The sequence below is a fragment of the Genypterus blacodes genome, unplaced genomic scaffold (genome assembly GCF_046128005.1).
Source record: "Genypterus blacodes isolate CSIRO-AG114 ecotype Tasmania unplaced genomic scaffold, CSIRO-AGI_Gbla_v1 ptg000055l_1, whole genome shotgun sequence".
Classification (NCBI taxonomy): domain Eukaryota; kingdom Metazoa; phylum Chordata; class Actinopteri; order Ophidiiformes; family Ophidiidae; genus Genypterus; species Genypterus blacodes.
In genome coordinates, this window is record NW_027466867.1 from 3,106,515 (window position 1) to 3,121,812 (window position 15,298).

At 43.6% G+C, this 15,298-nt stretch overlaps 1 protein-coding gene and 1 long non-coding RNA gene across 3 annotated transcripts in view; one reads left to right on the forward strand and one right to left on the reverse strand.

Moving 5' to 3' along the window:
- The first annotated feature begins 269 nt into the window (after nt 1-269).
- Nucleotides 270-8,352, forward strand: LOC143001785 (uncharacterized). Of its 2 annotated transcripts, none has more exons than XR_012963728.1 (4): nt 270-503; nt 2,104-2,223; nt 7,453-7,586; nt 7,700-8,352. It is a non-coding gene; the product is annotated as an uncharacterized LOC143001785 (long non-coding RNA). The 2 variants fall into 2 exon arrangements; XR_012963729.1 differs by having other exon boundaries at nt 7,784-8,352.
- ca10a (carbonic anhydrase Xa) overlaps nt 879-15,298 on the reverse strand; it is a 48,304-nt gene continuing 33,884 nt past the window's right edge. The window contains exons 4-9 of the mRNA XM_076152014.1: nt 4,366-4,551; nt 4,187-4,282; nt 3,040-3,112; nt 2,732-2,886; nt 2,322-2,496; nt 879-1,820 (exon numbers count right to left, since the gene is read on the reverse strand). Coding sequence (XP_076008129.1) covers nt 1,798-1,820; nt 2,322-2,496; nt 2,732-2,886; nt 3,040-3,112; nt 4,187-4,282; nt 4,366-4,551 — 708 coding nt within the window. The 3' untranslated portion in view covers nt 879-1,797. The remainder of the gene's footprint in view (nt 1,821-2,321; nt 2,497-2,731; nt 2,887-3,039; nt 3,113-4,186; nt 4,283-4,365; nt 4,552-15,298) is intronic.

The following is a 15,298-nucleotide window of genomic DNA, read 5'->3' on the forward strand; positions in this document are numbered from 1 at the left end:
TGAAAATGAAAACAATGTATCTTACTAATTATAGATTCGTCATACAAATCTACCTTTTCTCATTATAGAAAAACATCGCTACTCCAGTATGTAGTATTTATATTATCACCTCACCACTTGTGTGAGTTTGTTGTACCGGGGTCATTCATATTGGATTGTATAACCAAAGTGAGCGCATGTTTGTATTCTCGGCACAAAGTTTAAAGTGGGTGTTGCCCGTTATCACAGGTCCTGTTTGTGACATTCATGAATACGATCTCAAGGCGAGGCCTAGGTGAGGAGAGTGTCTGGTCTGGGGACCTCAATGTTGCTTCTCTGCTTGTTGCAGATGATATGGTCCTGTTGGCTTCATCAGACGTTGACCCTCAGCATGCACGGGGCTGGTTTGCAGCCGAATGTGATGCACCTCCAAGTCTGAGGCCGTGGTTCTCTGTCGGAAAATTGTGGAGATAGCAGTGCAGTGTTCATAGGCTCACAGTCGCAGTAAAGAGTTGTGATTTGTGGTACGTTTTGAATGTTTGGTGAGTCAGATTTAAGGTTCTTGCTGAGGATAAATACTTTTTACTGAGGAGCAAGATTATGGTCGGCCCACAACCGCAGATCCTCCAATTCAGATGAGACAAATGTGCTAAATAGAGACTTTCATGGGTGGTGTGTGTGCGTGTGTTAAAAGCTCAAACTCTAATTCTTAAAGCTTTCATTTAGATAATTCCATGCCATTAATTCATAGCCTCTATCAAGACGATGCTACCCTGAGATCTGCATTAAGCAGCGGTGATCCCTCGCAGATGTTTCCAGCGTAACGTCAGGGAACGAGCCTCTAAATCTGAATATTGATATCATACATTTAATATGGAAGAGTACAAAACAGATACAGATACAACAATTCAGATCCTCAATATAGTAAAGCAAAGTGTGTACTTTCCAGACACATTTATTAAGCCGATAACATCACTCAAACACAGTGTATGACCATTGTAAACAATAAAACAGAAGAAAAGCATCAGCTCAGATTGAGAACTGCTCCAGAACTCAAAGTGGGCCAAACTTTTTTTGTCTTTTATCTGTTGTCTTTCTTTTTAAATCCTTTTTAAATATATCTTTTGATTGTTATTCATTGTTTCTTTACATATTCATTTTTAAGCAGGATTGGTAATAATAATATGTACAAATGAGCCCAAAACACATTTAGCTCAGAGGTCTGGAGACGTCTGCTCATCTCCCGTGACATGACATGGTAAGGCTGTGTTCCATCTTTGTTGGTTTGGCTGTTTTTGCATGCCTTGTTTGAGATTTTAATGAAATGTAAGTGGGATTCTTCCTTCTTCACCAGTTCCTCTTGACCACTGTGGGAGCAGTGGCTTAGTCCTTGGGTTTTCCCACCGATAACATCTTTATATACAAAGGCTTCAACATTCAAAATGGATCCCAAATGTTTAGGAGGCTATCAAATGAATGCTTCAGAATAATTATTTTTTTTGCGTCTCTTCGGCTCCCCAAAAAGTATTATCGGTATCAAAATGATCCAGATAGATATCGCCGTGGGGAAAGACCTTGGTAACGTGTTAGATTTGCCGTTCTCAGTTCTCAATGTATGAAAAGAGGAGTCTGTTTCCAGGCAAGGCAAAGTTCCTTGTTTTGATAATGTTCAGCACTGTTTTTCTTTTTAACAATGCCGTGAAGTTATTTGAGATGAGATGGAGCCTCGAGCCCAGGTTTCAATTTCTTTTCTCTCCTCCTGTTCCTCCTCTTCTCTCCATCTCTGGAGATGACGCTTCCATGCTCATCCGAGGGAGGCTACTTTAACAACCACTCGTTCACTGGAAGGGAGGAGGACAGGGAGAATATGGATTTATAATATCAATCACAATAACAATCAGAATGTTAATACTCTTCATAGGACAACTCTGGAATTGTTCACCCTCATCGTACTGTTTGTCTAGAAATGTACAGAGTTGGAGGATCGCTGGAGGAGTATGAGACAAACCTTCACACACACACAAACACACACACACACACACACACACACAAACACACACACACACACAATTCCGCTTCAAGGTATTTATCTTGTTTTCCTTTTTTTCTTGTTGTATCTCTAAGGCCAAGAGAAGACTCATGAACTTTGTTGATGATGAAGAGGGTCTGGCATGTGTGGGTGTTGGTTTGGAGATAAATCTCCCAATGGCAGCGGCACAGAACAGCCATTTCATCTTTTTGAGGGTGAGTCGAGCAAAGCAGAGACAAACAGACACACACAGAGAAGCCTCATGTATCTTATGTTGCTTATGCTCAGAAGAGGGCGTTTAGAGCTTACCTACCTCGGTATTGGAGCTTCTGGGCCCTGTTGTTGGGGCAGTCTTTGCCCTGCATGCTGAAGTTGATGTTGGTACGGATGCAGCGGTTGTTGAGCGGTTGGACCGGGCGAACGTTGTCGCTCATACTCAGGAAGATCTGAGATGGCTGGTTCTGGCTCAGCAGCCGCAAAGAGTGCATCTTAGGAAGAGAGAGAGAGAGAAGGAGAAAGGTGAGCACAAATTGGTACTGCGTTGTTTTCAGGCGTGATTACAAACAAGAAAAGGGAAAGTTTGGGAGCAAAATCCTCGGTACTGGTCTGACATGTTTCTGACATGCTTGAGACAGACAGACAGACAATCCTGAGACAGAGAATCCCCTGAGACTTTGTGGATGAAACTTTGGGTTTTGGTTGAGGTTGGCTGCTGAGACTCACCTGCATGCGTGTGAGGTACACAGGCTTGTTCATCAGGATCCAGTTGACTGTCTCAAAGCATGGAGGGATGGTCATTGATCCATCATATGTGATAAAACTATTGGTCTCTGGGTAAATCTCCTCTATGTTCAGGCCGGTCAGTAGATAAGCATCATCTGGAAGAAGGAACAGACATTCTGTGATTGAAATGGATCCAATTTAACTTCTGGATGTAAATGTGTCTGCAATTTGAAAACTCCAGTGTTCAGAGTGAGTTTGTGTGTGTTTAAAAGTTCCCACTGGGGATCTGGAAGTGTATTGTCCCTTACTTTTATATGTTATTCTTGTGATTGTGTCTCTGTTCAGCATTCGATTCAGGAAAGAGTTTGATGTCTCAGCAATCTGTATTTGGAGAAAGAATGAGAAAGATTTTTAGAAAGAGAAAGAGGCTAAACAAGCAAAACAACAGTAGTGGCACATCCCACTCACATATCCCTATCCTACTCCATTGATCAGTGAAGCCTAGGGAGCCTGGTGGAGCCCCTAGAGTCTGGAGATGTTTACTAATAGGTACAGGATGAAGTCTCCAACCCAAGCCCCCTCTCTGACTCTTCACCGCCTTCTCTGCAATTAGTTTTCCTTTCCTTTCTTTCATTCATTCATTCATTTTCACCTTTTTGTCCTTGAAAAAGCACCTGAGTGGATTCAGTCAGTCCGTCTGTGTTTTTGGGAATTAGATCAACATTCTTATTGTAAGTTTAAGAGGATGGAGGAGTGCAAACACCTTTCTGATCTCTGAGCCTCTCATTCAAGATTGAGACCTGACACACACACACACACACACACAACAAACAGGAGAGTGCTGCTTACAAGCCAACCCTCGTTCATAGCACCGACTCGATGCCAAGCAGCACCCTGCAGGATAATTGGATTGCTAATTGGATTTGGATTGTAAATTCTTGAGTTGCTCATTTATAAGATTTCAGGTAGGAGCTGCAGCGGAGCAACGCAGCAATCAGGGTGAAGGAGAATTTCACCGCTGACAATTATTAAAGCAATATGTAGCTGTTAGATGCAAACACAGGAAATCAAGCTGTTTGTCTGACAGAGATGCAACAAAAGAAACCTCCTTGTTTAAAGAAGACACACAGAACGATGACAATTCAGTGAAACACTATTAAATTGAGTACATTTCATGGTACAGCAAACTTGTGAGAACCATGCAGACTTTACATTGCTTCCATATTCAACACAATTGTACAGGGCTGGAAAGAAAACACTGACACAAGTAAAGTTGTTGTGAATTCAGTCCTAAAGAAATAACATTTATGTGCAGATATTTCAATAGTTTGAGTTATGTAACAATATGAAGAAGTGAGCAAGAGATCAAGCTGCCGGCCTTATGGGTTTTGTTTTACAGCGTTTATATTTTGTGATGTAAACTAAATGTGAAGCTGTTAAGCACATGTGACTCACCTTCATGAACATGGACACGATCACCAGTCCGTTTGGGCTTTTGGCTGCTTCTGTATAATTTGTGTAGAGCTCGTGATTGTAGTGGATCAGCTGAACCTAAAACAAAGAGAGGTCACACAGGATCAGCAAAGACACCACACACACACACACACACACACACACACACACACTTTACTGACCTCTCCAGAGAACGCTTGTCCGTTCAGAAGGTGTTCGGACCCTTGACCATCCTCGCTGCCAAAATGTAGCCGGATCTCCTCCAGGCGATGGCTGTATGTCATCGGTCCACCGGAGATGTTGACCAGATGTTCCTTGTCCAGTCGCAGGGAGACGTGGCGGCCTGTGTTGTACATCGTCCCTCCAACCTGGAGGAAGATGAAATCAGACACAAACATAATCGTAATCCTTCCTGTCTTGAATGCCAATGAACGAGTCTTGAGTGCTTTAACTAATTGGAGTTTATAACCTGCAACCATCAGTGAGTAAGTAAGAAGAAAAAGGAAGATGTAAAAACTGAGCATTTCAGCTTTCAAAGGCCAAAAACATCAGAAAAGGCTTCCAATCGATTCATCGCAAGGTTTCAGGCGAACCCCGGTATCGTAGAAATAGCCAGTAATGATCTTTATCAGTACCTATGTTTATTTATTTATAATCAGGAGTTGATGATGGCATTGATATTCAAAGCCAGGTCTGCCTACACACACACCCCCACCCCCAGAAAACAAATATCCCAGAGAACTGACACATTGTAAATATTTGATGGAACCTAGAAAAATCAATAATTTCACAGGAGGGCGAAAGAGAGGGAATGAATGTAAAGAGAGGATAAGTACAGGGAGCGAGGAGAGAGGAGAGAGGAGAGAGGTGTTGGATTGAGTTGTGAAAGAGGAAAAGGTGACACAGGGGAGCGAAGTAAAGAACGTCATTTAGCTTTTTTTAAGGCTTCCTTGCGGGGTTAGGAGGACGTAGTAGAGAGCGAGTGAGGGGCTACTGGACCCCTGCAACATCTCATCCCACTTAAGACTTTGGCATTCATGAGAAAACGGGCTTGAGAGGTCCCTAGACTCTGTTTCTCTATTACACGAATGCTGAATGCACAGCAGCCCCTTAATGAAGGACAGCCTGAGATAATAACCAAGAATTATGCAGCGATGCAAAGATGTAGGATAAGGGACCTCAAAGATAATTATGAAACTGGGAAAGGGAGATGGAGAAGCAGCTTCTGGCATAATGAGCGAGTCGCCCATACTTAACATAGAGAAATACGCCAGCTGGTTTATGAAACACCGACGACACACAGTTTGACTTAATGTGAAGCAGGGATGGTTGGATTGATTCTTACTGCATGCAGCAGAGTGAACACTTGACTTGATGCAGCCTCTATGTGCTGATGGGGCCGAATGTACATATCAGGGTAAATGGCTGCAGGCTGGCTGGAAGGCGTGAGCAGCAGAGTGTGGCTGGAATGACACACAGGCAGAAAGACTGATCCGTGTGTGTGTTACAGTGAAACCAACACATCAAATTAGCACTTTCATGTACCGTAACATAAACACTTCCTTTCTAATTGGTTAATTCCTCCATTTGGCCTGAATAATAATAATCCCAGGCCAGTGAGGTGGCGTGCAGAACAACGATAGACAAGCGGAGATCGTGGTTAAAGCTTATTTACTCCTGCAGAAATGTAGTAAACATAAGATTATGAAGGTTGTCTGCCACCAAAGTAAGAGATTGTCAAAGAGAAATGAACAGAGAACTCACAAACTTCTTCTTTCTTGCTTACTTCATTTGTTATGTTTCTACTACGACAATTACTAGACAAAGTCAGTGTTGTGGAAAGGTTGCAAACAAAGCAAAGGCACTGTGTTACAATGTGCTACCTCATTATTCTTTGAGTCTCGACACTTCTGCAAATACTGCAAATCATTCTTATAAGTGAAGATGTAGTTCGTTTTTTCATTCTCTATATTTTCTAATATATTCGAAAAGGCAGACAAGTGTTAGAGGCTCTACACCGAGCGGTCTATAAAGGAAAAGTCACACTTTTCACACACTCACATCATGTTGAGTCCCATGATGCACCTCCTCCTCCTCCCCTCTGTATCTGCATATCCATGTGATGGTAATCTGGAGAGAGTTATCTTTTTGCAAAAACACTGAATCTAAAAAGAGCTGCCGGAGCATCGCCCAGTTTATTATTCCACGCTTGATTCTTCAGAGCACTCATTTTGAACCCTAGAGCAATTTCCTTCTTTGTTGAGTTTATTTGGACTCATGAGATCGTGGCGATCACTCTCAGGGTACAGACCTAATCAACTGGACCAAGCTGGACAACGTCTCAAAGAGCTTTACAGGCCCACATCAAGTAAATTCCCGGAATGTTGAGTTCCACAGCTAAAAACAGATGAAATGTGAAATGAGCAGCACAAGAGCCCAGCAGCATGACATCGTGCGTCACCGCGAACAACAGACTCCATCAGTGTTTACGTCACAGCCATAGCTTATCACACTGACTGAGATGGGCTTTCTCCCATTGAGAGCTGACGTGGTGAGATTGTTGCTAGGCGACAGAGACATCATCAACATGCCAGGCATATTGCATATCCAACACACAAGGCCAGGGCATCACTGATCTACGGGACACACTGAAACTGTCAGGGTCAATATCTTAACGATACCACTAATGCCTGATCAATACTCAGTGGCTTCCCCAGATTACTTGCCTGTGGCTCAAATCAATGGCAGTAATTGAGCTCAGTTGACTATTAGCACTAATGTCAATCACCTCTGGATATATGCTAATGTAGCCATGATGGTAACCGTTAGACACGTCTGGTCATTGGTTGCAGTATTTATAAATGTTAATGAGAACATTACATGATATCGCGCCGCCTTACTGCTTTTCAATGAACAATTCTGCTCCGCCAAGGAAACAACCTGCTCGTCCACACAGATAAGATAAGTCGGAGCGGTTTGACAGCACATTCTTCATTTTGCTGCTGTGTGTGCGAAGCTTATTCAGATAGCAGGGACATAACTTATGCAGGGAGGAGCTGTTAACCTACAGAGAGCTGATTTGGCTGAAATTCATCCTTCAATATTCATTTAAGGGGAACTTCAGTTTATTGAGTTATTTCTCTGTCTCCCTGCTAAAATCCATTACAGTACGATTCAGATTTCTTCCTACAATGTATTGGCTTTCTGATGGGCTGAATCTATTTTTTTTATTTTTTATAAGTCTGCTATTTTTTTTGCCTTTATTCCAGAACGACTCAAAGGAAAGTAAAGCATCAATGTTCTTCGGGGAGTTCACAGCGGGAGTGCTGGAGCGAGCTTTATGCCTTTAAAACCTCCGGATCAATCCCTGCATAAGAAAAGGAGGAGGCATACACACCCGCAGGTACACAAACAAAGCTGGGAGGACACAATAAAGTATGCGCACACTGCTTATCCATGTGATCCTGCAGCTTACATTGATTTCTTTGTTGTTGAATATTTTTTTATTGGAGAAAGCATTTGACACGACAATGAGCATACAGTTGTGGGACATCCTCCTCTTCTTCTCCTCTGATGACTGACCGGTCCTCACCATATCAGACAGGACAGGCCAGTCAGCAGGACCTACAGGTGCTGCCTTCATGGACTCGTGCTTCAGGAGACGTTCCAGTTGATGGTGATGGCGTCTGCAGACTGTAGCGGAGCAGCAGTGAACGGTCTGATCGTCATTCCTTCACCTGCCGGCCAATCCAAACATACATGCAAGTATATTCATTCATCCTTTAGTTAGGATACACAAAGATTCATAAATTACAACACATCAGGCATTACAGAAATAGCAGGAATGTGTTTCGTAACATACAAGTAAGTGAACTCACCTGCTGTAGTGTGTGTTTGACTGGAGGAAGCTGGAGTGCTGGGTGTTGCTCGGCCTGCAGCGGTATTCAAACATACAGTATATCCACACTGGACACCGCTGCTTTGAGTCCTTTTCGCATATAAAGTAGCACCGCAGAGATAAGTAAGTAAATATTTAAACATCTCAATATTGGTGAGCGCATTTCAGCACGATGTCTCACTTTGTAGGAGGGAGCAGTTATGCAGATAGTTGGCTGCTGAACATGTCAACAAATAGTTTTGATTGCAGTACGTTTACCTGTAGTATCTTTCCATTGTCATATTCATTGTCAAACATCTTAATTGAAACGATGAACCTATCTTATCCCGTTTTTTTCTACAATACATCATAAGGAGACCAAGCTGGGGTATTTGTTTATCTACTTGCTATTTGGTCTTCATGTAAAGGAGACGTTGATTTCCTCTTTGGCTTGATGCAGATATTTCCACTTTACTTCCCATCATCACCACTAGAGGGAGTATTCAGACCTTTTTTTTTTACAGTTATGGACCCAAGCAGACACACATCCTATACATGTATACACCCTCCTTTGGCACAGAGCCGTGAGACTGACAACAAGGTGAGTACAACAACAGCGCAGGTTCAATTTCAATGTCACTGCTTTGTGCTCAATGCTCTGTGAAATAATGGCAGCAGACTGCGACATTGTCAATTCCCGACGGATCAAGACAAGGAACTGACAGAGGAGGACTCTATCTGCCACGCTGAGAGCAACCAGACAAACAAAGGGGCAGGAAGGGTGACATGTAGAGACGGAAGAGGAGATCAAGACACAGAAGAGTGGAAGGAATGGCTGTGAGATGAAATGGATTTTGCCACAAAAGATCCAACACATGTTCTCGTACAATTGGTCACACTTGAAATAAAATAGAGGGGAAATAGTGGAAATAGTGCTAACATACAAAACAACAACAAAACAAAGCTGAAGTGCAATGGTGTGTGTGTGTGTGTGCAGCAGGATGTTGCTCGTCTTTTACCAGTCGGTTGTTGAGAGTGCAATATTCTCTGCTGCAATCTGCTTGAGTAGCAGTGTCAGTGCAGAACACACTCACCCAGCTGCTGAGCACACACTCGGGAGACGCTCTCAAACTGAAAAAAACTTCTTTTTATTGTGAAATAATTACAGGAGGTCCGGAGCTCGGTGACCTCAAATCTGGAAGTCTTCATCTCCTACTGCTCATTTGAAAATCTGCTGCTCTTTTTAAAAAATCTCTTTCGGCTTTCTGTAACAATCCAACTCCGATTAACAACAGTGTGTTTGTATCTGAAGACGCCGGCTAATTGTTTTCATACGGACGGAGAAGCTGGACCGTTTCCAAATCTGTTGTAATGCGATTCATGCTTTGGCTGTCACACGAACACGGCGGGGATAATAAGTATGTCAGGCTGTTCTCTTTACTCGCTGTAATCGCTTGTTTGGCGTTAAATCCAGGTTTATGTAAGACATGAGCACAAAAGCCAAAATGCTTTACAATCACAGCTGCTGTAGTTTGGATTGTGATGAGTCTCAGTGGCTTCATCAGCGTACAGAGAAGAGGTGAGTTTAGAACAGGTCTGGAAGGAGCGGTTTGCTGAGTGACCTTTGAACTCGCTGGTGCAGGCTGCAGCCTTGCATCATGCTGCGATGTGTGCCGTCTTGAATGAACAAAGAGTGAGACGAGGCAGACACAGAGGGCCTGCTTCGCTGGAACATATTATAGACTGTGAGGGTCTGGTAATAGGCGGTGTAACTCTTTGGGTATTAGCTTTGTAGACAGAGTGAAACCTCAACAGGCAGAGAGGCCAGAAACTCACATTTACAGAAATAATGGAGGGCAGAAAAGGCAACGGAGCAAAAAAAGCTAAATTGTAAGTCATTAACCATCTATGGATTTGTTTGTATGAACTCGTGTGATAAGACTGTGTGTGTGTGTGTGTGTGTGTGCTCTGCGGCTGGCCTTGTAAAGCATACACACACACAGACACACATGCATACACACATAGATCCGTGTGGGCGTGCAAGCCGGGGGAACAAAGACGTTGTTTTCCTCTTCCAAGGTCGAAGTGCACAAGCTCCACTAATGGTTTTCCCATTTATACCAAACACTACAAGGCTCCTCGCTCCGCTAAGAGTCTCACAATAACAGAATAGTTGAATGCAACAGCGACCCAACACATCCTTTCCAACTACCTCCGCATTAATTCTGTGATTATTTCATCATTGATGCGAGCGAAGGTGAGCAAAGTGTGTGAATGTCGTTTCTTGTAAAAATGACTTCACAGACTTGCACGGATACAATTCCGCTAAGATAAACAGAGGGCTAGCTAAGTACTTTGACATTCAAGGCTAGGTGAGTGAAAGTAGTTCCTCCAGGTTATACCGTATGTTCTAACCACAACAACAACTCTAGCAACAGAAGCCATAGATGGGGAAAGACATGAATTGCAAAGACTAAAAAGAGAGAGATGTAATAAAACAGGAGAGAAAACAAAATACAGCATTTCTGTCCCGGTCCACTCAAAGGAACTAGAGACAGATATGCAGCTTGTTCACTGTCCATGGTGCTGAAAAGCTGAAACGTCTCACTAAATGGAATGCACACTCTGGAGGTTGCATCTAAGGGCCACTTACATCATAGGAATGGAACGCAGCTGAGAAATGAATCCTTCTTTGGAACATTTAGTAGAAATACTAGCTGCGTCTTTTCCTAGGAATAAATAAACAAAAGTCTTGCATGAAGTCGATAATATGATGACGCCATTTTCAGGCTGACCCCATTAATAGTGCAGCCGTCAGCAGTAGGCAGCCTGGAAAGTGCTTCAAAGGTTGCGGTCGCCATAGAGGCATCTCATGAAGTGTGTCAATTAGAGTTATTTCAGTTCATGATCCATTTTCACCTAATCCATGCTCTCATTAGGGTTTTTGTTTACTTTTTCCTTCCCCTTTGCTGAATATTTGTATACACGTGCAGACCTATCATGCGTCACTGGAAAGGCGCCGGGCTTTTATAACTGGAGCGTCTTTAGTGGATTAATCTGAGGCTGTGATTTAGCAGTCGTGCCCATAAAACCTGACAAATGAAACTGTAGCAGGATGAACGTCTCGACTGAGAGAGAGAGGCAGGTAGAGAGGAGAGAGAGAGAGGTGGAAAGAGGGGAGAAAATGGAGGGCGTTCAACCATACAGAGCACATTATTGATACGAGCAACAGTATTGGTCCATAACTCTCTAAAGAACAGGCAAAGTGTTGGCAAAGGAGAAAATAAACTTGGTCTCCTTTAATGAGCTCGATGATGGAAGCCAAGTCTGCATTGAAAGAGAATAGAACATTCAACGACCAGAGAGGGAATTCATCAAAACCTTGTTCAAAGCCTGGATGCGTATGTGTGTGTGTTTGCATGTGTGTGTGTGTGTGTGTGTGTGATCTGTTGGCTCTGTTCAGGTTCAGCAGATGATGAGTCTATAAATAAATTGTAAATTATTAACACTGCTCTCATGACAGCAACTTTTATCTTCTGTGTGATTGGATATCAATCCAAACCTTTGGTCGGAATAAGCCGGAACATCATCGCTGCGCATCTGGCAGCCAAAAACGTTTCATTCCTTTGTGTGTGTGTGTGTGTGTGTGTGTGGTTTTACTGCTGCATCTAAATATATATATATTTAACGTTTGGTTTCCGCTGATTTCTTCTCTAAATGGGAGGGAAACATTGATCAGCTCTGCCAAACACACACACACACACACACACAACCACACAACCACACACACACACACACACACACACACACACACACACACACTCACACACACACAGATACAGATGAAGGTGTTTCAGTTTGCTGTGTGTGTGACTCCAGTGGGAGAAACTGTTGATTTTCGTAGAATTTGTGCCTTTACACGGTGTAATTAGACATTGTGTAGCGTTTTAAGAGCCAAGTGTGGAGGAACGTTTACATGGAGTTTGTGTTTGTGTAGTTTTTGTCAGTAATACCACAGCCAACAAGAGAAACTGTGTGTGTGTCTCTGTCTAGGGATTCAGATTATTTCTACATTTCTACTTAACCTTTCGGCCCCTCTGTGCAGTTTACATATATATTACTCAGATTTCTTTGCTTGAGTCCCTTCTGGCTGTGACAGGGCTGCGGGTTCAGGTGGTGAGACAGGTGGTAAGACAGCAGGGATAAGAGAGCTTACACATGCTCACTGGATGGATCTCTACTAAATCACATCAAAGATTGGTCATGGATGCCTGCAGTTCCTCGGTCACCTGGTACACACACACACACACACACACACACAGAGAGGTGTGTGCTCTGTTACAGGTAAGAACGGTCGGTATATGTGTGTGTATCCTTTGTCACATTCCCTGTGGGATTGCAGCCCGTCCAAGTGTCAGCAAACCTGCCAGGCAATCAGAGTCCCAAAATGTCATCCACAGCCTCAACCTTCGCTGCATTCCATCATGCAAGGCTGACTGCTAGAAAAGAGCATTCATTTATCTCTCTATCTCACCCTCTCATCCCTCAACCTTTCCTGCTGCCCCCGCACCCTCAGGACATACATCAAGAGAGAAACAATTTACAACTGGAGCCCACACAACTCCAATCAGGGACGAGGCAGCAGCCAGCGTTTCCAAATGTCTTGGCAAAAGCCCAGCGTCATCGTTTTTGAACCCCGGTTCCCACAGAGCTTTCTTTAAGGAGACGTGCCTGCATGCTGAAACACGGCGGTGTGCAGGAACGTAAGCTGGGACCGTGAAACCGGACAATGTTTTTCAAGAATGAAACCCTAGTAACACTGCCGGAGTCGATGCTGTAAGACATTTGTTTGAACTAAAGCTGTAGTCGCTGCCGTAAAGGTCGCCGCAGTCATTGGTAGAGAGTTTGATCTCTTTCTCTCTCTTTCTCTCTCTTTCTCTCTCTTTCTCTCTCTCACACCCACACCTACACACACACACACACACACGCACACTTTTCATCATAAACACACAGTGAAGACAGGAGAGCAGCAATATTGCATTCAAATAATTGCTCAACTTTTCACACAATGTTCTTTCTCACTCTCACCTCTCCCACTCATTTGATTGATCTTAAATGATTGAATGATTGAAGCTGCAATCCTGTTGGATTCTGGATGAAGATGTGGAGCCTATAACCTAAGTCCAACTCCTGCGGACACAAACCACAAACGCATTGAATCTGAACCCCAATCAGAGTCCGATTCATTCCTCTCCAGAAGAACCAAACAAAGGGCAGAGAGCCTTCAAACCGACTGTAACCCGACAAAACGCTGTTTAATCATAATCTCTAAACAACTTCCACACATCCAATTCCACTTTGGACTCCTGCAGGATCACTTGCAGAGGATATGTGCAGGATAAAGTTCCATGTAATCTATAAATGTAGGAAAATGTACAAAAACATGACGAGCTTTCCATCAAATTTCACTGAAGTCCATACGCAGCCGCAGAATGCTATGAATGGACTTGCTTTTACTCCCTGGCTGAGCCTTTGAGCAGGTATCAGTCATTCGATAGGTGAAAAACATATTTTCATGGTCCACTTCATCACTGAGCATGTGCTCACGCCAAATTTGAGATAAAAGCTTCAAAAGGAGCACCGAGGAGGCGTTTGGCAGCTCATATTGCTCCGATCTATCATTTGCTGCAGGTTGGCTGGAAGAATTGCCCTGGCTTGTGTTACCACCACACTGGAGAAAGCCACTTAGAGGGAGAGATAAATAGCAAACACAGTGGAGACACAAAGAGAGAGCGGCGCGCAGGACCAACAGCAGTCGCTTCTCACTTTCAAAGCCTTATTTTAAAGTCTGCAACAGGAAGTGGATAATAGTGGGTCTTCTGTTTACATTCGATCGGTTGGTCGGATCACCGTGGCGGCACCATGGTGTCTCATGGCGTCTGAAATGATGCATATTGGAAAGAAATGTTGTATTTTAGTCTTCTGGCTTTTAGAACAGCAAGGTCAATCGATCAGCGAGACACTCAGTGTGTTCCACACACATCAGACTTCTTTACTGAGTCCATATTAAGACTATTATACAATCTTGGGGAGCCCATGGCTGTCCATTACAAGAACAGAAGAAGATACCCTAATGTGATGACTGATAAAGCGGGGATGGGGAAAATGGGGATTACTGACAGGATTACATTTAAAATTAACGATTTCTGGCCAAGCTCTCATGCACACCTTGCACAACCCCCCTCCTTTTTCCTGCCATTACTTACTTTTAAACCATTTTGGGCTTTGTTTCGCCTGTGCTTTGAGGCAGGCTGCAAACTTGGTGTCCGTATTCCCCTGTCACAGTCGCTTACGGTTACTTTAAACACTATTTGTTTTCCATTCCACCCTTAATGCCCTCCGTGTTTCCCTCTCCCCGTCTTCTCTCCAATAAGGCACATAGCTGTTTGTATCATTTTACTCATCGATTCAACCCTTCTGTTCTTTACGCCCCGGTCCGGAAACACCATGGCAACTTGGTCTGCCACTCCACAGCATGCCACACACACAATGCCAGCAGTTCCCATGTCACAGTGAAGTCTTCTGCAGCCTTGTGTCCCGGCCGGCCTGCTGTCATCAGACACGGTGACTTTCTGTCTTTTGGGTCAATCCCGCAGCAGCTGACTGTGGATCAGACCCCACATGTGTCGGTAGTGTGGGGTTATGCACACACTGTTGGGTTATGGGACTCCCCTCATGCTGCTCACAATTGATATTGACTCGCTCCCTTGAAAAGAGCATAGGGTAGCCATGGTAACAGCAGGATCATTTTTGTATCCAAGCTGATATTGTGTTTTTGTGAATGTAAGTTGGGTTTTGAATGAACGAGCATAGAGAGTGAAACCTAATGAAGAAACTCAAGGGGAAAATTAAAATAATACAAAAATGATACAAATTCGCTGGTGGGCATCAATTCTTGTTTTCTTCCTTGGGCAAAAACACGTGAAATCCCTGCAATGCTAACATGAGCGCACTGTAAACTGAATACAATGTGTTGTGTAACTCTCCTGTGTAAATAGCTTGCTGTGGAGGTGTGTGTGACCTTTTGTGCAACATCTCCCACCAGTGAGAAGGTAGGGAGTTGGTAAAAAGGTCACATTTGCCTGCCGCCCCGCTGTGTGTTCATCCCCGGGCCTCTCTCATTAGTACGGCATGCTGCACGGAGCAGAGGGAGGGAAAAGGTAAACAAGTCGCCATAA